The sequence below is a fragment of the Macrobrachium nipponense genome, chromosome 10 (genome assembly GCF_015104395.2).
Source record: "Macrobrachium nipponense isolate FS-2020 chromosome 10, ASM1510439v2, whole genome shotgun sequence".
NCBI classification, from domain to species: Eukaryota; Metazoa; Arthropoda; class Malacostraca; order Decapoda; family Palaemonidae; genus Macrobrachium; species Macrobrachium nipponense.
In genome coordinates this window covers 41,585,549-41,612,200 of record NC_087204.1, presented here as the reverse complement: position 1 = coordinate 41,612,200, position 26,652 = coordinate 41,585,549, and the positions used below count along the sequence as shown (strand labels likewise).

The 26,652-nt window shown below is 36.7% G+C and overlaps 1 protein-coding gene across 4 annotated transcripts in view; it reads left to right on the top strand.

Moving 5' to 3' along the window:
• Window positions 1-21,716, top strand: part of LOC135223585 (uncharacterized) — a 26,444-nt gene extending 4,728 nt beyond the window's left edge. For 2 of the 4 annotated variants that reach the window (XM_064262126.1, XM_064262127.1), the window contains exons 2-4: window positions 12,356-12,568; window positions 12,946-13,083; window positions 20,067-21,716. In XM_064262126.1, the coding sequence (XP_064118196.1) occupies window positions 12,356-12,568; window positions 12,946-13,083; window positions 20,067-20,255 (540 nt within the window). In that variant the 3' untranslated portion in view covers window positions 20,256-21,716. Of the gene's footprint in view, window positions 1-8,153; window positions 8,177-12,355; window positions 12,569-12,945; window positions 13,084-20,066 lie in introns of those variants that run through there. The other 2 variants (XM_064262128.1, XM_064262129.1) reach the window with 2 other exon arrangements.
• The last annotated feature ends 4,936 nt before the right edge of the window (window positions 21,717-26,652 follow it).

The window sequence follows — 26,652 nt, the reverse complement described above, 5'->3', positions numbered from 1 at the left end:
TACTCGAGAAATATGGCCGTACGTTGGGAAACAACTAAAATTCAACCAAGACTATTTGTCTGGCCGGGTTGTCACTCTCTTCTGCACGCGTGTCTGTTGATAAGGTTTTGTCCTGCATGCAAGAACGGCAGAGGAAACAAGTCCAAAAATATTAATTTGAAGTGACGGCATGAGTCATAAGCAAGATGCGAGGGAAGCGAAAGTTGCAAGAAGACAGCAGACGCTACAAGGTCACCAAACAACAAGAATCTTAAGTTTAGGTTAATTTCGTCAAGTGTTAATAACTCTTGTTGGTATCGCATACCATCCACTGACATCCGGCGTTTACGTGCTGGTTGTAATTGTGTAATTGATTTCACAGCAAAGTTATTTCTTTTAAATTGTCAGTTCAGTAAGCATATGGAGAAGCTAATTATGTAATCGATAAAGAGTTGTAACTGACCGGTTTGAGAAGCGGTATTTAAAATGCGTGGGCTGAAGATTAGAACGTATTTGAATGAAAATTCAGGTAATAGTGTTCAAGGTAACGAGAGGTATACCCAACTTTAAAGCTATTAAATAATTCATTTTTTGGGGTTTCGTACGCACATGTAGACTTTGGGAATTCGATATGACCTGTAGAGTACATTGGTTTGCAAGTCTTCACGTTGAAATACTTTTTGCCAAGAGCCTGTACTTGAACGTAGATATTTGATATAACCGTTTTTATCTTTTCATTGATAAAAAATTCGCAGTTGGAGTGTTTTCAAATAACTGATATTCGTATTGTAATGATAATATCAGTCTTTTTGTTTGGACATTCCTAGGTCCATTCCATAATCAAAAGCCTTTCTCACCTCGCCACCCTTAGGGACGGATTGCCTAAGGGAGAGGGCCTGTGCTTATACTATAAGCGAACACAGTATAAAACAAACTACCTTTCCTTAAGAATGTACAATTAGTGAAGCATAAGAACTACCTTTGGCAATTGGTGTCGGGAAACAAACGTGGAAAATGTCAATCATCATCACCATCCAGGTTTATTTCTGGTGACCCTTCTTTGTTCATTGCAATTTCTGCTCAGTAGATTTCACTGTGGAGTCCGTGGATTTTAGTACTAAAGTATTTTTCTTGATTAGTTTTAATTTCCCTTCATAGTTTCTTTTCGCAAATTTATGAACTTTAATAGTATACGTTGGCTCCTATTTTTTCTTGTTTAATGATTTTTTCATCGAACTTCACCGTGTTGCTCTGCAGTCATCGCTCTCAGGAATGACGCTGCATTTTCGTCCGAAGCTCATGTTACCGATTTCATGTACGCATGTTGTTGGCAAGTGAAGTACTGTTTCAGCCGCTTTATCATTGGTATCAACATTCTTAATTCAGTTCCATCTTCAGATGTACTACAAACATAATGGTCGTATTACATAATGGTACGTCGGTGTATGATCTTCACATTATCAGATTTCCATTATTAATATACTTTCCGTTTAATTTTCTTCGTTTTTTTCTGAATATTACAATTTTCGTCGTATACTTCTCAGATACTGCCCAGAAGGTTGGTAATTTTATTTTAGTGTTCTGCCTTCCCGGAACCCTTTTTCAGTACATCTTCGCTCGGTAACACTCAGAGTAGTCTGTCTTCGTATATTTTTTGTTCTTGAACACCATACGTTCTTGCTTTTCCATTGTCAAAGCAACCCCGTTAAAGACATTAAAGCGCAATACTGCATGAGGAAGATGAGCTGCATCTTCCAGGAAGTAAGGGATTCATGAGAGCGAAGTCACTAAATGTGGTCCAGAAGTTAAATTAAGAACGTCACTCCAGTCTGAGGATTTATCTACTTGACTTGACGTCTGTATACTTATCAAGGCAGCCTGGTAATGTTTTAAATTAGAATTTGATAGCATAGAGGCGAGTGTCAGCACCAAATTGGACTCTGCAAAACCAGATGATTTCGGAAATTCAACTCGGATTTGTGAAGAATACATTAAAACGGCAATGTAGATGTTGATGATAATAATGTATGTATTCATTATGCTGGTGGATTCGAGCTTCCGCCACCAATTAGAATAAAGGATTTTAAAATATTCTGCTACCCAAATAAAAAAAAACCGTTACTGCCGTTACTGAGAAGAAATTTCAAAAGGTGCGAAGTATTTGAGATTGTAAGGCATGAGATAAAAATGAATAAATAAATAGTAAGTGAGCATTACCGTGGTTAGACGTAAATTTGAATTCATTTACATTTTACTGGAAGTTGCCTGCAAGTCGATTGAGGTTAAAAGAAACTTGAAACTGTTGCGTACTTTTAGGCATCATTAAATATAATGCATGTAATTACATTGATTGCTTTGATTTTACCAATTATAAATTTAATCATTTTTATGTTGGTGCTCTTATTAAGTGTGATTTTGAAATTGTCATCTTTTATTATTATATTAATATTCAGAAGATGAACACTATTCATATGGAACAAGCCCACAGCGCTTAATGAAACTAATTTGTTCTTCGTAATTCTTGAACCAGTTACGGTTATCCACACTAAATAGGACACAAATATCATCTATTAAGGCTTTTATTGCTTCATACTCCGATCGCTGAACTCTTTGGTGGCTTTAATTTTTGGAAGCCACAAGACCTTACCAATAACGGAACACAACATTCTCTAGACTAAAATACCTTTGTTTCGTTTCGCAGAATTGGGATGAAATTAAGTGAGGTGAAAATTAACATTTCAACTGCCTTCTGGTCATTTCCCAGGTACCGGCATGACGTTTGATTGCAAACTTCCAGTAACCGTAAAGTTTTTAATTATCCTTCCTAGACTATGTTGGTGGTCATGGTAAACTTTTCTCGAATTGTTTTCTCGGTTTGAATATTCCCTCATTGATGCAAATTTTGTTGAATTAATTCGACATTTTCTTTAATAGAATTCGCCTTGGGGCCCCAGTTGGTATTTAATAAACTTTATTCAGTTTTGAGTTTTATTTAGTAGTTATTAATTTATTACTTTAATCATTCATTATTTTATTAATTAATTTGTCTTCTATAAGGAACCAGTCAACTGTCATGTCTCATAGGGCTGCTCTTCTAGTTTAGGTCAATTTAATCTTTTTATTTATTTATTCATTTATTTTTTATGTATTTATCTTTATTTATTTATTTTATTTATTTCTCTATAAGAACCAGTCCACCGTCACTTCTCACTTGGCTCTGCGCTTTATTTAAATCAGTTTTCGTTCATTTTTATCTATATGGAAATTAGTTCGCAACTGTTATGCAAATATGCCCATACAGGTATATGGTCCGTTTAGTGCTATAGGCATATTAATTCCTGTTACTAAAGGGCCTACACGTTGAACAAGCAGTCCTGTAACTTGGAATAAACTGTCATTCTTGGCTAAAGAGCATCCGGTTCTGGAGCGTTCATTTGGTGACATGATAACCGCAATGTTTAGCACAGGGACTTATGCGTTCCTGCTCTCTCTCTCTCTCTCTCTCTCTCTCTCTCTCTCTCTCTCTCCTCTCTCTCTCTCTATCTCCTCTCTCTCTCTCTCCTCTCTCTCTCTCTCTCTCTCTCTCTTGTTAGATTATAATATTTACTTAAAGATTGCTTTTATGATTTTGTGATTCTTTTTTCTTTTACGAAAACAGTTTCCTGTCTTAAGACGCTGCTGTATGGAAAAACTCGACAATAAAACCAGTAAAATATGCGCCGGAGTATCTTCGGCGCATTCGAGTTATCTGTACAATGCTCACCAGATGCGGTAGTGAGGGTGCATCCCATGGCTCCGGAAAGCGCTACCAGATGCACGATTCATGAGTAACCTTAACCTTAAATCAAATAAAAACTGTTGTGGCTACAGAGTTGCAATTTAGTATGTTTGATGATTGGAGGGTGGATGATCATAATACCAATTTGCGGCCCTCTAGCCTCAGTATTTTTTTTCTAAATAAATTTGAGGGAGGCTAGAATAAAGTGGGGACAGACAGACAGCCGGCACAATAGTTTTCTTTGATAGAAAACTAAAAATGGATAACTACTAAGTTGTAAAACGCTGTAGAAAACCAAGTGGATTTGGAATAACCATTTGATTTTTTTTTTTACGTGGATACATATGCTTTCTTAATCATATACATCCATATGATTTCAGAGTCCATTTGTCATTCTGTACATGGTAGACATAGTCAAACAAGATTTTGTTCCCATCAGATGTAATGGAATTGTGTTTGTATAAGGTACCTTATTCTTCATCACTTGTTGGGGGCGCGTGTGATTCGTCTGTGTTCTGCGGATGGTAGCTTATAATCCAAGGTCCTGGAATACCCGGATCTTGGTATGATTCAGTGGTGCTTGAATATCAAAGAGATTCTTCTTTGTCCCCAGTTTACCGTCCTGGAGCATCTGGTACATACTTGACCTGTCTTATTCCGGCCCTCTGAGTGTCCGACCATGTGCCCACCAGGTTAATGTTTTTAAAGCTTGATAATTTGATGGAGGTTCAAAATTATGGGGATGGAATTAAGACGATACTTAGGGCGCAAATAATTTCACAGGAGGTTTTTGTCTATTAAACACGAGATCTTGTAAAATTGATTTTATTGCAGTTAGCCTATTTATTCAATATTAATACACGGCGGGCGAAAGGGCGCTCGTTGCGATTTTTTACCTGGACGACTTATCAACCCTCCATGGTCTCTGTTCTGAATGCTGGAATTATGCTGGAAATCGCTCCTTGCTCTTGATGATAATGGAAGCGTTGTCGAATGGCAATCATATGACCAGTGTGGCTTATGTATCAAAGTTCGAAGTGTCTCTCTAATTAAGCGAATTGAATTCATATTCAACCTTGGTCGGTTATTCCTTTGCCTTTTGTGGTGCTGCCGGTTTGCGCACAATCAAGACTATCGTCAGATTAGGATTGCCATCAACTCGCGTCGCCTTCCTGAAGGGGTCACATGACATAAGGTCACTTCCAGTCTGTCTGAAATTGAAATTGTGAGTTCCTATTGTTATTTCATTAAATAAACTAACCATCGCAATAGCTTCTCTGATGTTTAGATATGTTGCTGCATAAATGGAGAGTAAAAATCTGGATGATGAAATAATTTATGCAGGGAAATTTTCAAGGTTGCTGTGGTAATGGGATAGTGAAGGGTAGTGAGGATTTATGAGTTATTAAGTTGGCTATTTTTTTCTATAAAGGTATACAAGTCTCCATCCAATTGCAAAAATATTTTATGGTAGTAATTTTACTAATTTTATACAGATGATTTACTTTATCTTCTGGTCCAAGAGTATATAATGCAATATCATCCCCATATAGTTTTGCTAGAACTGCGCTGAAGTCAGGGCCATATATTTGCAGTGGTTTTAGGCGTATGTGAAATCTCAGTCCTCGTCATTTTTCAGAATATTTCACGTAATTCAGAACTAGAGTTTATTCAAGAATCATAAAGACTGAAAATTTGTCGGGAAAAAAAAGACAGATTGTATCTGGAGACCTGATGATGTAAGGGCGGTGGTATTGAAAATCATCAAGTCAGAGGTTATTGTTTCGAGTAAAGGTAATATGCTCTGAAACTTCAAAATTAATAAAATTAGGTCAAAACTTTTAAGTAAAATGAAATGAAGAAAACAGGTTAAAACGTAAAATTAATGGACAAGTTGATAAAGGATATATAACGAGCTCTGCATTTTGATCGATACGTGCGTAACTTTACTGCTTTAGATACACAAAATATTTACGAATCTTATTATTCGTGTAGGACCTATAGCCTAATTTCCTCAATTGGTACATTCCATTACGAGAAAGCTATTATTTTTGCCGAAGTTGTTCACCCTTGGGTATCCTGGCTACTTCCGACTCAATATATGAATGGATTGATATCCTTAAACTTCAGTGTAGTCGTTGTGATGCCCAGTCTTAACAATACCGTACCTCCGTTCATATTCTCTTTCTTCCATCTACTGTCCACCCTTTCCTAACAATTGCTTCATAGTGAAACTGCGAGGTTTTTTTCCTGTAACACCTTTCAAACCGTTTACTGTCAATTTCCGTTTCGGCGTTGAATGGCCTTAGTTGCCCCAGTGCTTGGCATAATGCCAAAAATCTGTATAAATCATATCAAATCAGTCTTTAACAGTGGAATATTTTGTATAATACAGCCTACTTTTGATCGTTTATCTATGTTTTGGTCTCGCAAGCGTTGCGAAATACTGCTCGGGGTTGACGAGGACGAAAACTTCGTAGATCGGTAGGTGTTACACGACCCGGAGGACAAGAAGCTGGGTCTCCGTGCGCCTGCGCGCTCGAGAAAAACCCCTGCCCAAGGGGAGCAAGCTAATTGGCAGTTTGCTCTTATAGTCATTCTTTGCACTGTCGCATTTTTTCCTTCTGATATTAGAGCTAGTGACAGATATTTTTACTTATGCCAAACTTAATTAAGGATGAAAGTTTAGTCCTTGGGACATTTCTCGACTAGGACTTTCATATCTGTACGTAAAAAAAAAAAACCACCATGCATGCAGTTGTAATCGTTTAAAAACATAATAGTGAAGGCTGTTACTAGTACTCTAGATGCAGATGCACTAATGCAGCACGCTGCAATTGTTTCCAGCCATTGCTGCTACCAATGCTATCAGGGGCCAGCCTCTGCATACTACAGCATTAGCCAGGGCTCATCTTTGCTCCTACGCAATGCATAGACGCAAGCTCGTATTTGCAGTTCATTGATAGAGGACATCTCTTGTAATTATTTACTCACTAATAAGTAGATTGTAAATATTTGATTAACACTTAATTATAAATATTTGCGACATGCTAATGGAGCAGGAGAAAATTTGAAGAATAAAAGTCGCAGCGTAAAAAGACGTTATAAATGACCGACCTATCAGCGCAGATAAGTTACCTAATAGCGATGTGATCAGGGATTAAGAAGATGGTAATTTTATTTAGATCTACATTAGAGTACTATCGGTAATCTTTTTTCATTTAACGCTTGCTCTTGGCAGAAGTGTTATATAACAGGCAATGTAGCGTTCTATGTAAAGCCTTACTAAGCTCGTTATTACCTATGCCTTTGCGATTCTTTTTCTCCATCTGCCTCGAGTAGTAAGCATTTTTCTTATGTATTCATTTGAACTGCGTATCTCCCCATTCCATGCTCTCCAGACTTGATGCATCCGCTTGAATCCAGATCTACTACTTGAAGATGTTTCCAGAGTCACATCCTACGCGCTAGCAGTTCCCTTCCCACCTCACTCCCTCCGCCCCAGTATTGTTATATTGCGTGTCCACAGTTCCTTTTCTCTTATGTCTCTCCTTGCATACGTATGGCATGGCAACACAACCAGATTATTCTTGAAGGTTTTTGTAATCACGATTTACTCATACATTTGGGGAAAATAAGGCGTTTTCGTGTTATAACGGATCGAGTGTATATCACGAGTTTTATCCTGGGAGCGGAAACCGGTATTCAGTCGTACCAACATGTGATATTTAGCGTGTATGCTTATAATTCTTCTTGTTTAAATACCGTTAATTAAATTATCGCTATATGTCTGTCTGTCTGTCTCTGTCCCTATATATATATATATAATATATATATATATATATATTATATATATATATATATATATATATATACATATATATATATATTATATATATATATATATATCATATATATATATAATATATTATTTATATATATATATATATAATATATATATATATATTATATATATAATATATGATATATTAATATATATCATATATATTGTGATATATATATATAATAATAATATTATATATATATAATTATATATATTAAGTATTGTAATATATAATAAACGATAATTGTAAGGTATTTCAACTACAAAATAAATTATTCTGTAGAAAATGTTTGTATGCAGCAAGACTTGATAACTGCACCTGCTATTGATTGGCACCTTATTTGCTTAATGTTTCAGAGCCGCATTAATTGCATCATTGTATAAACTTGGGTCTCTACAGTGAAAGCTTTAAGTAAATGACACCTTATCGACAAGCTTGGCCGAATGATGGGACTACCGAGTTTAGATTTTTTTCTAAGTCACGAATAATTATATCTCTGAAGATATTGGACAATTACTGTCGCTTTTACTCTAAATCTCAAGAGATATTTTAACAGTTGTTGTTCTACGTCTCGGTAAGAACTTTTGTTGCCTAATTTTATGTAGATATAACTGTGTCTTTCTCTCTCTCTGATGCAACATCTTCCAAAGCTTTACGGCTCCTCTGTGACTTAACGCACAAATTTCATCAGTAGTGTTTGTAAGTAATTTGCACACCTGTCACGCCTCATCTTCGTGAAGTCACGATTTTAACACCTTTTTGCACAGTATAGATAATGGGATCATCAATTATTAGCATAGTCTGGATTGTTACAAATAAGCAAGTGGTTGTTTTGGGTTTTGGTGGTTTTTAAGAAAATTTAACCAGAGTGGGCCTTGTGACGCACTTTTGGAGAGACGGTAATGTATCTTTTGACCTTTCAGGGGATCAAAGGTCATTTGGGATTTTAAAACGAGTCATAACTTTCGATCTATATGAAATAGTGTTATAATCTGCTTCGTAAATAAAGCTCACTTAATGGCCAACGGTCAGTAGGATTTGACCCCGCCAGTCATTTTTGAACTATTAAATAGAAGCTTCAAGTTTGGCATGTATGATTCACAAATGGTGTCAGAGTGCAGACTGAGGCGAAGGTTACAGTAAGAAGTCGGAGATCAAGTGAAGATTTAACTTAAGTAATAACTTCTGAACTGTACAGTAATTGAGTAAGACTTTATATTTGCCATGAATAAGTCATTAATGGTGTCAGTGGGCAGAGTTGGTCACAGTCCACCCACAGGTCTTGTAAGAATTTAACCCTGATCAAGATCTGTTGAGGTATATGAGTTCGAAACTCTATTAGGCTGCATAATCCGCTAATCATGTTGATGCATTGAGTGAAGTAAGTAATTTCAGACTCATATTTAAAAGTCAAAAGTCATAAAGGAATTTAATGTTCGTCATAAGTTTTGAACTACACGGGACAGACTTCTTATACATTTGGAGCTTGTTTTTAGGGAGAAGAGACTTTTTGTAGGTGTGGATTGCCCAGCTTTGGCGGAGGTTAGCGGTCTCCGACCAGTCTTGTTATTATTTTTATGGTTGATTTATCGCCTCATTCTAATTGTGGTATATTCTTCTAACTATATTTTCATTAACTTTGCTAAGTCATAGATAACCTATCTTCCCATGAGAAGGCTGCAGTGCATTGCAACCTATTTTTTGCTCTTAAGTTGTGCCGCTGCTTGATTTTGACGAGCCTCTCCCAGTTTCAGTTTTTTGGCAGGTCTGGACACCCTACTCCCAAGGACTTCTCCATTCAGTTTAGTTTAGATCCCTCGTTTAATTTTTGGAGGTCCCTCTGGCCCTCACGGGTTAGTCAGTTTGTCTGTTTTTTATGGCATAAAGAGTTCCTGAATATCTTTTCTCTAAAGTCATCTCAAACATCTCTTGACTCGTCTTTCTAGTCATTGCAACAATGTTAAATATGTAACCTGGGTGTTGCGAGCTCATTGAATATTTTATTTGTATTCTTTGACTTCTGTGACTGACTTCGTATTTGTTGGGATGTCATGACACACCGTGGTTGCAGTTGACATAAGCTATGCTTCTGTATTTGTTCCCAGGGGTGTTGAATCGTTCACTAAGTGGAAATGTGTCATTATGTGGTGGAACGGTTCTGGTTCGATTCTTTCCATCCACCGGGAAACCTTGGGAATCTTTACCCCGGTTCATTTTCACTGACCTTTACAACCTTCGGTCTTTCAGGTACATAGGGCAATCCAAGATCAGGATCTTGGAACAAGCTAAAATGCCTCTTTGGGATTTATCTTTTCCTTATCAAGAAAAAGCAGATAAGGCCTTAGTTTGCCTGACCCATTCTTATAGGCTTTATGAAACCTTTCAAAGGTAGAGGGCAAATTGTTTACCGTTTCTTCTCTTGATTCTCAGGTTCCACCGCGATTCCGTGCTGAAATGAAACAGTTTTCCCCCTTTGTCTCATCCAAGGAATATTACACATTATTGCAGAAGTAACGATAGAATATACTCATTTGTGGTTCTTCGGAATTTTATGTAGATGTACAGTCCAAATGACGTTGAACTTCCAGTGGTGTGTCACATTTATATACTTTTCCCATTCGCATTGCAGTAGGACCTTCTTTGTCTTTGCGTTGCTTAATTATAGGAACCTGGAAAATTAGCTCAGAGCATCGTTATTGCCTGCGTTCTCGCAGATAAATGTGAGGTTTTATAGTCTTTGATTTTTTGTTAGTAAACAATTTCTGCCTTTCATTGGCCCCCGGTCAGCATATTTGATTTCGTGTTTGAATTTCAAAAAGAGAGAGAGAGAGAGAGAGAGAGAGAGAGAGAGAGAGAGAGAGAGAGAGAGAGAGAGAGAGAGAGAGAGAGAGAGCTTCCGGGCATTATCACATCGGAATAATCTTTACTGATGTATGACGAATCTATTTGTGGTTCTGATAATTATTTTTGTTTTTCCTTGAATCATTTCATGTTGAGTTTATTCACTTCTAACACGCACAAAGAAATGAGGATGAAAGAATTGCTTGCGCAGTTTGATTTCCGGGTTGTTTTTATCTGCATCCTGTGTTTAATTTCGGTTTCCGCCCAGTGGATTCCATCCAGCTTTGCTCATCGCGCCCAATTATGGTTTAATAATTTTCTCCCTTTGGGTGTATATGGTATGCAATGCCTTATTCTACGTAAAGTTTTTCATTTGCAAAACAATTCTTATACCAGTTCGGCAGTGTTGTTGCAACAATGATCTATAATCGCCCGGATTTCCCCAGGAATCTATATTTTATGCCCTTTTGTAGTCATAAATTATCATGAGTCTCTTCTAAACATTTTTCTGTTTGCTGTATACTTTCAGGTTTGTCGTTTATGTGGCCTAATTTGTGGGCATTTCATGGTAGATAATCGTTAGATTTCAACAATGTTGTATCTGTTTTGGTGCAGCAAACGATTAAGCATCATGTGTTTGCATCATCTAATAAAAATAAGATAACGGTACGACTATGTTTCATGAGGGTTCGTTAAATGTTTATTTAGCCCTTAGATTTCTTAAAACAAATTATTGTTTATTAAAAGTGCTTTTGGACTAGGTGATCAGGTCCCAGTATGACTTTTCTTCCATATGGGAGCCTGGGCGCGGGTTGGGGGGGGGGGGGGGAGGCAGTGGTTCTTGGCTAATTCAGATTTGCTTGTCAAAAGTGTCATTAACATTTTCCCTTGTTGGAGACTGGCGCAACAGCCGCTACTCATTTATTTTATTATGATATTTTTGTTAGTTGTTGTAGTGTCGGTAAGTACAACCACACCTAAAGAGTTATATTTCCGCACTGTATTTGCAAGATCATTACAGACGGTTTAGTAGTGATCATTAGCATTATTACACAAACATTGACATAAATGTAACACATTAGAGAGATGACTAGCATTAGTACTCAGACGTTGAGATTAAAGTAAATAATTTTTATAACTTAATATCCACAACTGCCGAAGTTATAGTTTGGAATTTGTTTGGTGTGGGTGAAGGAGGTTTTACCATCCGAAATTTGTACTACTGATGTCCATATAACATTCATATCTCAGTTTATAGGTGCGAACATTTAGGAATACCGAAGGTGTACATACTGTATGGTTAGTTGGCGGGGTATATTTTAGCAATTTTTTTCTGAACTGTCAGGAATTTGCCGAAATAGAATAAATGTCTTCAATACTTGTTGCCTTACAAGTCGCAACTGTAAGAAGGAAAGAGAAATGGGTCTCCTCAAAGAAGCATTATCAGACTGGGAATGCCGTATAACTTTTAGGAATTAAGGAATTTTCGGGAAAGTTTCAAAGTAACGTACTTAAACCTTCACTTTCTTTTTACGTGTTGGTTGTTGTATAGAACCCGTCCAGCTGAGGTTTGGCCAAATAACGCTCAGTACTGAAAAAGTAAGATTTCAGAGTAAGTTTTCTGAATCGCATTAAAAAATATTAATCTGAATCTCTGTAACAGTGATGTAGTTAATAACTAAGTTTTCTTAGAAGCATTGTACTTGCAAGTGTTTAGAAATGCATGTTCAGTTTTTTTTTTTTTGCTCCTAAATGTCGCAAAAAAATGCTTTTGAATATTACAGATTACATTTGTCAACCTGTGTTAGCTACACAATTCACTGTTTACAGGGATCTGCGTTCATGAAGAAACAACAGTACTCAAGTGTGAAGCGCTTGATTTTAAAACATTAATATTTTTATATATTTACAGATGACTGAACAGAGGATGATGTTGGTTTTGTTGGCCGTGGCATGTTGCCTCTTGGAGGTCAGCGGAGCACAAGTAGCAGTGGCCCAAACAATATGCTCGTCCAGTGATGCAGGTGGTTGCCAGTCAGGTGCAGCACAGAGCGTCAGCACTGGCCCCAATGGCATCACTACAGGCGAATGTGCCTACATAAATCCCAGAGGCCATTCCATAAAAGTAAGGCGAATGGTTGGTCTTTAAGGTATATGGCAGTTAGGTAGAACTACAACATTCTGGATGCTTTTTTTGGCATTTTTCTTCTTATGCTTATTCTGTTATTTTACCTATAATATTCAGTCCGATTAGGTAATTTAAAATAAGATATCAAATTTAAGTTCCATCAAGAATAAGGCCGAGTCGGTACAATATGAAAATTTTGGAACTGGTCTTTTCCCTTAAGAAACATTAAGATATACAGCATCTTCAAATTTGTCATACAATTATAGCTAACTTTATTGTTTAGGGAAGGATTACCATATTCTCAGTCATTCTTTGAAAGATAGTGGAAGTATTGTGAAAACTATAATCCACTGTAAATTTTAATGCAATTCCAGATCAAGTTTGAAGAATATCCTGATGGTAAAATAAATGCAGATGCCAACAATGCGCAAGTTGAACCTTTGGTGGAGCTACGGCAGTGTAGGGAAGCAGTAGCTGCTGCACAATTGGTAGCTCAACAAAACTATAATGCAGTAAGTATCAAGTGAGAGAGAGAGAGAGAGAGAGAGAGAGAGAGAGAGAGAGAGAGAGAGAGAGAGAGAGAGAGAGAGAGAATCATTTGGCTTTTACTGTAAATGCATGATTGCTGACAAATGACAACTTTTAAGAATTTTATTTATGAAAATAGACCCAGCTTCTGTCACACAAGATTTGTAAAATTGATCCAACTTCTACCGCACACAATTCAACATAACAGTAAATTATAAACTTTTCCTGACTGTTAATAATCTCAAGGATACAGGAGTAGGCTTCTTATCTGGTGTAATAATTTAATTTGCACTATTAAGTACAATATATGTTATGATATTTTCAATGCATATATCATTTGATGGATGTTGCCAAAAGAAAGTAAATACTGTATGATAGTAATGTTTTCACTCAAATTAGAGTAAAATTTATGAATGCCTAAAGTCTTTAATTAATGTAACTAAATAAAATGACAAGAATTATTTCCTGTCTGTGATTGAGGTTTCTTCCAGATAAGGCAATATCATTACATTTATAGGCACCCCCAAGGGTACCCATTCATCAGATACGTGTGTTTCAATTTTGTATTGTTTATTCAGAAGATACATGTAATATAGGGTGGTTGTTAGTTATGTATGAATGTCAGATTATTGTGATTTGACCCAAACTGAAAGCAGTTTGAAAACAGAGATAACTTGTTTTAATAATGAAAAATGGTGTTTTTATGATAAAATAAAGTTTTATATATACTTACCAAGTAATTACATACTATAGTTTCAACTCCCATGACAGCTTAAATTTTGAAACTTAGTATTGTGCTACTTTTGCTGTGGGTTGGTGACTATCCCCGCCCCACCCACTTTCATGGTAAGAGAGGAACATCTTAGCAAAGAGCTCCAGTTTGTTCCCTTATGTCCATGCAGGTAGAATGTCTGGTTGGTGCTCATCTTAACCTGTAGTGGCATGGTGGTATAGCCGTGGAGCGCCTACTACTTTAGTGGAAGCTTTACAGCAAAGGACATTTCTAATGGTTAGCAAAGCATCAATAGTTGCCCCAGTCCTGGGCGCAATACCTCAATAAAACAACCAGACAAACAACACTCACCTTCACCATATAATAAAAAACCATCATATCCACTACAAAAACTGGTAAGTACTCCAGGTACATGGTACGTACCCAAGGCTCCCCCAAGACTCAACACCCTGTGCCAAGTCGGAGAGAAAAAAGGGTGGAAAGGATGCTTCCTACACTTCTTCCCCCAAACCGTGCCAGCCACTGACAAGAGACACAGGATACTGAAATTTACATACACCGTTTCCACTTCAGATCAACTTGCACCTCAATGTGTCAATTGAAGAATGGAAGAGAACGATAAGTTATTAAAAGCTAATGAGGTGGTGACCACTCTGACTTTTTGAGTTTTTACTTTATTGGAAGGCAAGACGTTCTCCAATATAGGAATGCGATTCCGAGATAAGGCCTCTTAGAAAAAATGCCTTAGAAAAAATTCCAACACTCTTAGAAAGGGGGTCAAGAAGGATTTTTAACTTAGCAACACAGGTTACTTGAAGGTCCATGGATTTTCTCAGCCCTTTGTAAATAATATCTTAATGCTCTCGCACAACAGAGAAATTTTTCTTGTGGGCCCAATATTGCCATTAGGTTCTTAATGGTAAACGAATGAGGCCAACGGTTAACTGGGTTCTCTTCCTTAGCTAAAAACCCGAGGGTAAAGGAAGAGATTGCGTTTCCTTGGGAGAAGCCAATCCTCCCATCAGTGACATGCAGGTTTTAACTCGGGTGCTGGTAAGAGGTCACTTTTACTGTTACGTATATGACTCGTTTCTCAAAGTGTGGTCCGCAGACCCCCAGTCCGCAGGATAATTTGACTGTTATCAGAAAAATTTTAGGTCAAAATGTGGCTCAAAAACATTTGTGGCCAAAACATCCTAAATTCCTATATTTGTACCAACAAATCCTCTTCACTTCTGAAATGGCACTCGTCAGATTAGGATGGGTGCAATTTAACAACTTTGTAGAAGCAGTGGTATTTATGATTAGGCAACAATGGGGCTAGCGGGTGGGACTAGGGAGCATCAGGAGTGTCAGGTCACTTTCTGGCCATGAGAAACCGCACTCTCTCTCTCTCTCTCTCAAATAATTAATGAATGAATAAGAATGAAATAAAGATGGATGGGACCATCGGACTTGAGGGAATGAAGCTGAGAAGGAAAGAAGAAGGAATGAAGGAAAGCAGGATCGTTATGAATTTAGAAAGGAATGAAATGAAGAACAGGAAATTTAACAGACAACTAAAGTACTAAAGTGATTATGATATGGAATAAATAATTAAACAAACAAAAACTGCACTGATAAGTGGTGTGGCCGTCTTGACCACAAAGATTTTGAGTCTTTTCTTCCTTAGCAGACTTCCTTCTTACTGCCAAAGAAGAGGTAGATGGTGAAACAACACAAGCTTTCAAAGCCCATCTGCAAGGCCTTCCCTCAAAGTTGGGAAAATATTTTGAAGAACCAGACCCAAGCTTTGAGTGGATTAGAAATACATTTGTTACAGATAAAGAAGAGGTAGAAAAGATCATTATCAACCTATCATTAAAGGAGGTTGATAATCTTGTTGAGATTACAATAAATGGGCACTTAAGACTCCATTCATGGAAAGAGGTTTGTCTGATTTTTAGGCTCAAGTCCAGCCAAGGTACCCTGGACTTGCAGCAATTGCTTTGAGGCACTTGATGCTGTTCCCAACATGTAATTGCAAAACTGGATTTTCTACACTGGTTGATCTAAAAACTAAGAAGCGCAACTGAATCAATGTCAAACCTGATATGTGACTGAAGCTCAGCAGATTGGAGCCAGATATTCCTAGAGTAATGAATTGGCAAAAACTATACCATTCCTTGCATTAAGTACAGTTTGAGATGTGTGGAGGAATCATTGCTGTTAATTAAAATTTGTGTGCAAAATAGCAAAATTTATAATGTTGTGAAAGTTATTGTAAGTAAAATGTAAACATATATGTTGAAGATATCCATTAATAAATAATTCGGTAGCAATTTTAGTAGTACTACTGTATATTATACCCTGAAAACACTTTTAAACCCAAGAGGGAAATTATCATAATAAGGGGTCTGCTACATGATTAATTTTAATAAAGAAAGTTTAAGAAACAATGCTCTAGACTTACGTTGGGAGGAACTGGGACTGTGGTGTATGTTCTAATTAAGAGGTTTCCCAGAAAACCTTGCTGCATCTATTCTTAACCAAAACGATCCACAGCAGTTTGCAAATGCTAGAGCATCCAAGCCTTTTCATGTAAGTTTAATACTGCAGTTGACAGTGTGTCTATTAAAGACCCAAAAATTCAGGCAATACGTTGCTCTAAGTTGCCTCCTTGGTTGACCCAGAAACATTAGTCTGTCAAAAAGGTGTGGTTAAAAAATCGGTTAATGTTCAAGAAGTGAAGGCTCGTTTTCTTGATCATGACCAAATACATTTGGGTTCTATTACACTATTCACTGATGGATCAAAGACATCAAGTGGTGTTGGTTGTGCTCTTGTTCATGGTATTAGCTCATATTGGGCAGACTTTCTAGTAATGACTATTTTTACTGCTGAATTAACTGCATTAGCCAATTCTCTTGAGATTGTTTCTGCTCTACAGGGTAATATCATCACCATATACTCAGATTTTTATTGTGCACTCATGGCCATTAAGCAATATAACCCTAAACATCCAATTATTTAATATACTATTCAAGAACGGTTGTTTAGGCTTGCTTCCAAATTTAAATTAGTCCATTTTTGTTGGGTCCCTGCCCATGTAGGTATGGCTGGTAACAAACTTGCTGACCATGAAGCGAGATGTCCTTAATAAAGATGGCATTCTCTTCCACCATATTTCTGCTACCGACATGAAATGGACTATTCGCTTATGTATCAAAAGTAAATGGCAAGCATGTTGGTCGTCTCCCCTTCTGACCAACAATAAAAAGCACAGGAAGATCAGACAAAGTCTTGAACATTGGCCATACTCAATTTACCCACTGGTTCCTTCTAGTGGGGGTAACTGCACCAGTCTATATGCAGTGTGACTCTCCTCTTACTGTGGAACACATTATATTACATTGCCATAGGTATTCTGCTGCGCTGCAGACATGGGTTAGTGGGTGGGGATATAGCAGAACTGCTTGGTCCACATGTAGCTGTTAATAACATTGTTGGATTCCTCAGAGACATTAACCATTTTAATGAAAAATATACATATACATATTTATATGTGTGTGTGTGTATGGTATGTATATATACCGTATATTTTTATTCTTGTTTGCACACTCAAAATGCAAAGTTATAATTATGGGGGATATCAATTTTTACCATAGTTTTAAAAATCACCTTTTTTTCATGTGTTTAATTTATAAATTCATCTCCATAAATATTCATCTCAACCAAATTCATTATATTGCTGAATAATCTATTGGATTCCAGTGCTTGGCTTCAAGCCTAAACCTCATGTTCCATTTCATTTAAAGCCACAAATCCTGCCCAGTTTGGGAATGATGACAGTGACTCACCCATTTCCCGAAAAAACATCACTCATCACAGATAAACCAAAAATCTTCACCTAAGGAAGCAGTGACTGAGGGTGAGAATGAAACTTGGGGAAATGAAATGCATCCATGAGAAACCATTGACTGGAATAAACACTTGACATCTATGATGAGTCCTGCAAACAAGGGGGCTGCTCTAGCTGAGACCAGGAAGTATATAAGGTACGAGGTCTGGTGACAATCAACGGCTTGAAAATTTACAAGCAACTACCTTAACCAGCTGATTAGTGAAAGTGCAAGTGTTGTGGCTGGATGAGCCATGAAGTATTACAGTCATGGTCTGAGCCACGAAGCAGATTGCCTGAGATTTCAGGGAATAACTGTATAATTAATGTTATTTCATTTGATGAAACCTACTAACATGGAACAAGCACACACGGGCCATTGGGTTGAAATTCAAGCTTCCAAAAAAATGTTGGTTTCAATCTCCCACCACAAACCCCACACTGCAGCAGTGACTGATCATGATACAGAGCCAGCTATTTTTCATTGCCCTGAAGGAGACGCAAACTTGTTACACCTGAGTGGCATGCCATGACACTAACCACTATACCAGCAAAATAGTATTAAACAAAGCAGCAGATCAGCTCTCTGAACCCCTAACTTGGTTTGAGACATCCAAGAAAAGGAAGCATACCGATTGGAGAGCTTAGTGGTACCTGCAGAGGCGTTACAGTGGTCCCCCGTATTCGCAGGGGATGCCTACCAGACCCCCCCGTGAATAATTAGAACCCGCGAATGTTTGGAACCCCTATAAAATTGCTAAAAACAGCCTATTTTGTTAGTTAAAACTCAAGAAAAACCACTAAAAATTTTCATACTTGGTTTTTTCAATAGTTTTATCACAAAAAGTACATTTTATCATGAAATTGATAAAAAAAACCCACGAATTTGGGGATATTTCTCATAGAAAAATACCGCAAATGCGTGAATTTTCCGTGAATAATTTGGGGAAATGTTCCCGAGAGAAATCCGCAAATCCGGAGAACGCGAATACGGGGGGCCCACTGTAGTCTTAACAACCAAGGCAAAAAGAAGTTCCAGAATACCCTGACTTTTCTGGACTCTGCAGGAAGGAGACAAAGAGAGCATGGCTGACCACAAATTACTCATAAGGCAGGAACCGCTCAAAAAAGGCAAAGATATGTATTGAGGACATTGAGGCACCAGTGAACTTAATTCTGCATCTGACCTTGCAAATGTGGTATTCACCATGTGGGGTTTCTGTCCAGTAGTTTAGGTTATTAAAACAAGGAGAGATATGGGCACCAAGAAAGGATTGGCCATCTAAGACACTGATGGTTGGAGAAACTGGTGCAACTAACTACTCGAGCATAAACCACCTGAAGCTGTAGGATACAAAATCAAAGGTGGCATAGAATAATCCTCATTAGGACAAGGAAATTGGGTTGTTGTTCAGCATTGCCAACAAGTCATTTTTTAGTTTTCTGATAATTTTCAGTTCAGACATTCATGATTTTACTTATTAGTTTCGTTCTTGTTCCTTATTGATAAAGTCCAACATTTCATGGTTCAGGGAAATGAGGCACGAATTTAAAGCCAAAATTTGTTGTTTCAGCCACCTATCATCATCTGCACTATACATTCAGGGATATTGTTCTGGAGCAATACATGCCCGTGCACAACTTCATCAAATGCCTTTTTTCTTTCAAATGTATCTGTACTGATGCATGATGTTCCCATTTAATATCATTATCTTCAAATTCCCAGTTCACAAAGTTCAGTTTAGTGAGAGATACTTCTTGCTTTAATAGTTTTCAAGGTGGAAAACCATGTTTCCAATATTTGTTTTAAATCATTGATTGAGGTTTGAAGTTGCTTATCTGTCTCTAAGTTTGTTGCCTTTCTTTGGTAAAGTGAGAATTAAGCTTCTTCCAAAGTGTCATTATTCGTAGGAGTACCCACTTTAAGATGTTTGTCCTTGAACAATGATAGCCTGTGGTTTTTGGTTAACTGTTTGTCAGTGATTAAGATTCTGTACATTCAGACTCGGGACATATTCTGTGCTACCTCCATCTCCACTGTAATCCACCACTTCCCTTTCTTGATAGCAGAATAGGAAGGGGAGTTCTCCAGAAATATGTTATCTTTGTCTTAATGAATTCCCTACAATATTTAATAATGGCATCACACACACACACACATATGTCGATCATGTGAAATTGCTTGCACCTGCTGTAGAAAGTAATTGGAGTTAAAGAAATGGTTTCCATTTGCAGTCACATTTTAGTTGTATGCTTCCTGGGCAAGGCAAGAACTTTTGAATAAACCTTAAAAAGTGTATTCTATATTTTGCTATCACAGCTATGTAAAATGCTATCCTGATAAAATAACACAGGTCTCTTCACAGATTCAAGCTGAACACCAGCAATTGCAAGAGCAGCTTCAAAGACAACATCAACAGCTTCAGGAAGACATTTTTCGACAACATCAAGCCATTTTCAACCAGAGAAATTTCCCATTCCCTAATGGCTTCAATCCACTTCGGTTCCCTAACTTTCCCCAACTAGGCATTGGTGGATTTTAAACAGTCCTTCTTGAAACAACTCCAGTATTACTTCATTGCATTTACTGTTTAGTACCCATCATTGATGTAACAAAGTTAATGGACATTACTGATATATAATGGTAACTGCAATCAACTTTTGACAAAAGGTGATATACTTTACTTGTTATGTCTCACCTGCTGTGCACTAATTACAGAATACAGTATACTCCTACTGTTTATGCAAGGTGTGTGGTGCTTAATGTTTATTACTTTTAAATTTAGTTGATTTATCTTTAATTCCATGTGCATTTTAGTGAAACCATGATTTACCGTAACTAGTTTTTTGAGAAATTGGCATCATGATGGTAAACTGAAGATCATGAAACTTAGTGGATTATCATTAGATAAGTTGTGACCTGACTGATTTAGTCGGATTATCATTAGAGAAATTGTGACCTGACTGATTTAGTAGTGTTTTTCATATTCTTGGTTTTGAAAAATACTCTCAATTTTCTCTAAATATGCACACTGTGCTATTGAATAAATTATATCAGTGCTAAATGTGTTGAGTAGTACTAACTGTTGATATCTTCAGTGCTAAATGATGCTTTTATTAGAGATTTAAAACTTTTACATAAAGTATCAACTCAGTATATTAATTAATACAGTGCATTTTTAGGTAAATTTCATTCATGGTTTATAAATATATGCACAGCTTTTGAGTTAAATGCATTATGTGTAAATTCAACTTTTAATTGCACATAGTAATTATCGTTTTTAATAACTATTCCTTTTATGGCGGTAATACTTTAATTGTTGATACTTTTGCAGTCAACGTAAAAAATTTAATGTAAGAGGGGTTACTCTTTTGTTTTGCTAGCTGCTAATAACCTCGGTAGAATTTCTCATACAGTGTTCGGGACAGCAGATTTGCATAATTAGAGGTCTCTGGTGGGTGTGATAAAGGGATATATTAAAAAAATAAGCCATATGGAAAATTTAAAAGATTATTATTTTAAAGCAGCTATTTGCATTAATAATTTACAGGCATTTTAACACACATTTACCAACTAGAGAAAATTTTTATTTTAGCCAATTTTAATTGATCTTTAATGTAAGATCAAAATTATGTAATGCATAAAATTGTACAGTATTTATATTACTTGTGTGAATATTGTATTCCCAGCAATTTAAAGCAAGATCAGTCAAAATTTTAACACTGAAATGGGTGATTTTGATGCAAACTACTTACTTTTAGGTGGTTGGTTATGGTGTTCCTGAATGTGTTAGCAATTTTTTTTCTTGTCGGCTTTGGTTCTAAAGAAGTAATAAGTAACCGATTCCATGCTGTTCAAGCATTTTCTCCCCCTAGAGTAAGATGTGCCTTTTATTACCTTTTTGTGAGGTCTTATCCTGAAATCCAACCAATGTTACTACATTACCTATAATCTGGTCCTGTGAAGAAGGTGCATTTATGCTGTGATTAAATATTACTTGGAATATTTTTGTATTTCTAACCTTACAGAATTAAAGTCCACCAATTTCTACTGGGTAGGTACATTCACATTCCAAACATCTCTCAGCCCTGTGATATTTGCCTCCATTAACCATGTTTATATTTTAAAACATTTTCCACAATTCCAAAATGTTTACTAACACGGTTTGTTGCAATTGTGAATCTGTATTATTACGAATACTGACATGTTGCCTGGGAACCGCATAACTTTTTTTGCTGTACTATATTGCTTATTGTATGTCTGAATCTGTATGTTTTTAATATCACCACCTTGGAACGGCACAACTCAACTTTGGGAGAGTGATTGACTATCATAAAATTTTAACGTGAAAATTAATTGAAATAGTATTAACCTACTTAAAGCATAGATTTCCAACTGAAGACCTAATAAGCACTAACCTTGGCAAGGGTGTATTCCAATGAAGTTTATTTTATTTGAAATGACTCCCCTCACACCAGTTATGTAAACACACACTCAATTTTCAAGCAGTTCATCTTGCTGTTAAATTGAGTCTTGAAAAGTGCTTCAACCTTTGATATAGGGCTTATCCTGTGAAGGGAAGTCCTAAGGTCCCTCTTAGAGCCCACAAAGGAGATTATTTCTCATTCCCATCCTCTTTGAAAGCTAACATAGGGAAAGGAGCTGTTCTGCACTCTTAAGACTGCCATGTAGTCTGTGCAACTTTCTACTTTTAAAAGAGTTGGACTAAGAGAAATCAAACATAGCAACTTGAAAATTTCCCAACCAGAAGTTTAAGTGTACTTAAAGTTTCAATGAACTAGTAAACAGTAACACTTATAGTCCTCCATGATGCAAGGCTAGCACTGAAAAAGCTACCTTTGAAGTGTGTTGAGAGGTTTAGAAAGATTCATGACAGAAAAAACACTAGTCTCTGTACCAGAAGTTCAACAATATCCAGGAGGATTGTCTGTAGACAGATAAAATCTTTTTAAAGCAATACGTAATGACAAAGATCTGCTCCAGCAGTCCCACAAATGCCAGTAACAAAAAAGACAGGAAACTGAGGACACTTCCTATAGGAAGGTTTCTCTATTATAAAAGATTTTGCCAAGACTACCAAGGTCACATTTTCAGACTTGGACTTTTTTTACAATGTGATTTGATTTGTTCTTGAAAACTAGAACTCAGGGTTAAAGGATTACATGGAGATAGGTGAGAATTTCATTCAAATAAAAGGAAGAATAGAATTTGGTGAACAATGGGATAGTGCCAAGAATCCTAAATAACATTTATATAGTATTAAAATTGTTCAAGTGCCAGGTCATCAATGAACACCCATACATCAAATCAATACAGTGTGCTACATGTAACCTATTGCCAGTTGTGTTAGGAGCACTTCAATATACGACAACCACATCTTATGAAGTAGACATCCTGCAAAAAAAAAAAAAAAAAATTGTTTGAACAAATTTGTATTTTTCATAGCTAACAAACCTGAGGTCTTAACAATAGGATAGTCTATCTTTAACTGCCTTGAAGAGTGGACCTTCACTGAACGCTCCTCCCCTCAAGCCGGTTTGTTTCATATTTATCTAGCCCAGAAGTCCTGTGAGTCAACGTTTTTAGATGGCCTTCCAGGATTCCTGTGTTCACTTCCCCCTGGGACAGAGGATGTGCTTCACACCTTTTCCTCTGTTTTGTTATCAGCTGCTTTATGTGTAATGCTGCTCAGTCTCCCAAGGGAATATTGCCCCTTCAGGAGAGAGGGGCCAGCTACATTTTGTTATATTGAAGATATTTAGAAAACATTTGTATTATGACCATGTTTACCGTTACACATTTTCTGGGAACATTATAACTTTTTATTCTTTCAGACGTTCAAGATGTTAGTGTTGCAGACAAGGTTTATATGGTGAGATTCAGCTTTCTAGCTGCCAGAGTACATTATTGGATATACCTTCAGGAAGCAAAGCCCCTAAAGAAACAAATAACATGTTCTCTCCCTCAGGAAAGAAGATATCTTCTATCCCAAGAGAGTGAAAAGAATCATATTTATTTGCAAGGATAAAGGGAAGGGAGTGAGCCATACGACTCACACCCCTACCCCTAAGAAAATGGGAAATCATGACTGGTCCTGCAAGCAGACGTGACCAATGCAATCAGAGATTGTCCCCCATTAAAATGCGTGTTGAAGTGTAGGAATACTCCTATGATAGAAAGCCAAATCCTACCATATAAACCTTGTCCCTTGTCTTCGTAGGAATACGTACTCCTATTAGTATCTAGCAAAGGGGGGTAGTAATAAGCGGCGGGTCCTTTCAAGATGCACTGCAGATGCTGTCAATATCACATTTTTGTCCAGCAGACTGTCACTCATGGCTATTGTTCACGCAAAAGAAAGCAGCCATTTCATATTTTCCTTTGCCCAGCAAAAGGATCTCAAAACCTAAAGTCTATATAATGTGCAGATCAGGTTTCCCTGATTCCTGAGATAGTTAGTTCATCATTAATAAAGGTCTCCCAACCCCTTACAATGTTTGAGCCAGAAATAGATTCAATGTCCAAAGATTAAGGGGGTAGTGCTGCATCCTCACTCTACTATTGGAGTAATGATAATTCCATATCTTCAGGGGATAAATTGGTTCTTTGCTGCTACACTGGTGCAGATCAATCTTCAGTCTCCACTGGTGCTACAACACTTATCCCATATGGACATGTTAAAGAAATTACCAATGGTTCCTTGTTGCCTATTTTTCCCCAGTGTTGTGAGTATCTTCACAAAACCATAAGTTAAAACACATGGCTCTTGGCAGGCCTAAAGTTTTTAATATCAAAATTTAGTTAACTGCATTTCTTTAAACATTTGGTAATTGGATAAGTTTTAGCTTTTTTATACAATTTCCTTAATATTTCCAAAATTTGTATTCACTGTTAGCCCAAAATCATGTTAGTTAACTAATCGACTAAAATGACATTTGCTTATGGTTAAGTTTGGGCATTCTATAATGTGTGCTGAACTGTTGATGTTGACAAGTTTCCTGCATACATAGTTTGAGTTACGTGGGTTATCCATTAAATATTCATAGGTCAAATAAGTATGAGCAATTAAAAAATAAATATAAGCACTTCATTTAATCGAATGTTACTTGAGTTTAAAGAGGTTAGTCAGAGATGGGATTCACTAATTGGTGGTATAATCTCTTCCTCTCATTGTAGTTTTCTTGTAGTTGCCTCATTATAGACTAAGTGAATTGCTACTTTTAATAGTTTTAAGTTAAAGGTTTACCCACTATGAGTTGTATGAAGCAAATGGATACTCATTCCCTTGTGTAGGGAGAGCATTTTTGAAGATAAAATCTAAAGCAAAATTCAGGTAGTGTAAGTGTATAAGCTAGTATTTCTGACTAGTTCCTTGCAATGATAATTGATATGCTTATTAAATTTCACTTAGTAATGGGTAACCATGTATAGGGCAAGCTTTACAACAGGGCTTTGTAATAACAGCATTTTAGGTTCCTTTATCAGAGATAAAAAAGCATTCTATAGATGTTTCCTTTATCAGCGATAAAATTCCTTGTCATCACAAATGCTGGTCATGCCAGCTATCAACAATGAATATACATCCACATTTTAGCCAGGATTGGTGACTGGTTCTGTAAGCCAGAATGCTAGCACACTCAGGTTATTTAGCCTCTTGGCTGGGAGCAGCAATTAGTTATCGTGTTCTCTTTAACCACATGAATATAGAGAAATTATAGCATCCATATTCCTAATTGTTAAAAAACAATGGAGCTGCCTCTTCAGCTATATTTATGCATAACCTAATGCAGCCGGTATTATGTACAAATAAATTAAAAATCTCATAGGTAATGCACCCTGGTAAATAGTCTCTCATGTGCCCTAACTTGCTAATTTTAAGACATGAAATTACTCCTGGAGTAATTTGTGTTTTGTCCAACCTGTTGTAATATAAATGGTAGCAATGTGCATTAACATTTTTCAAAGCAAAATAACAGAAATAAAACTTAGCCGTGTATGCAGTGCAACAATTAATGTACATATAATCCTAGAGACATTTTTATTCCACAATCAAACCAAATCTTCATAAAAAGTAATTTGAAAGTGCAACTATAATTGTGATGAAAATAACATGCAATATTTGGTTATTAAAAAAAAAAAACTTACACTGGACAGTATGGGTTGCCAAGACTAACCCTTACTAACACAAGGCAGACTTAATTTAAAATAACACTGGACATCAATGTAGTAAGCAAAGTTAAAATCTGAGGTTTGGAGAAATATTAAACTGTACTGACATGAGCATCAGCACATTAATGAAGATGTACTCCCTACACATTTAGTTTGGACATACAAAACAGCTATGTATAACCATTTACCTATTTACCTGGCATTCAAGCTGCTGCCCACCAGGTTCAGAAGTCTTCACAGCTACTTTGTTTAATCAGTGAGGAGTCTGCCCCATTCCAGCCATGTGACAATGTCCTCTCTGATGTAAAGTGAAGTGACTGTTGACCTGTACTAAACACTGACTTGTAATGGATGTCAAGGATTACCTGTACGAAACACACACTTGTAAGGGATGTCAAAGATTAACAATAACAACTTTGAAAGGTGCCAACTCTGCATTGTGTTCACTTGACTTGTCCCCCAACTACTACTACGTAATTGTATTGCCAGGTAGTTTAACCAGACCACAGTCACATTATTAGACTCCTAGGGTTGGCCAAAATGGCTTTTTTTGAATGAGGAGTAAAAACTGGAGCAAGAAGATGGACAACTATGTTGGAAAAGACCACGGGGAATGGATGAAAAGTAAATGCTGTAGCAGCAACACAGCTGGGGCCAAAAGGACACTGCAAAGAAACTTAACTACAATCTGAAAATGAATGGGTAATTAATTCTGACCATTTTTTTTGAAGGAAAATAAAGATATGATG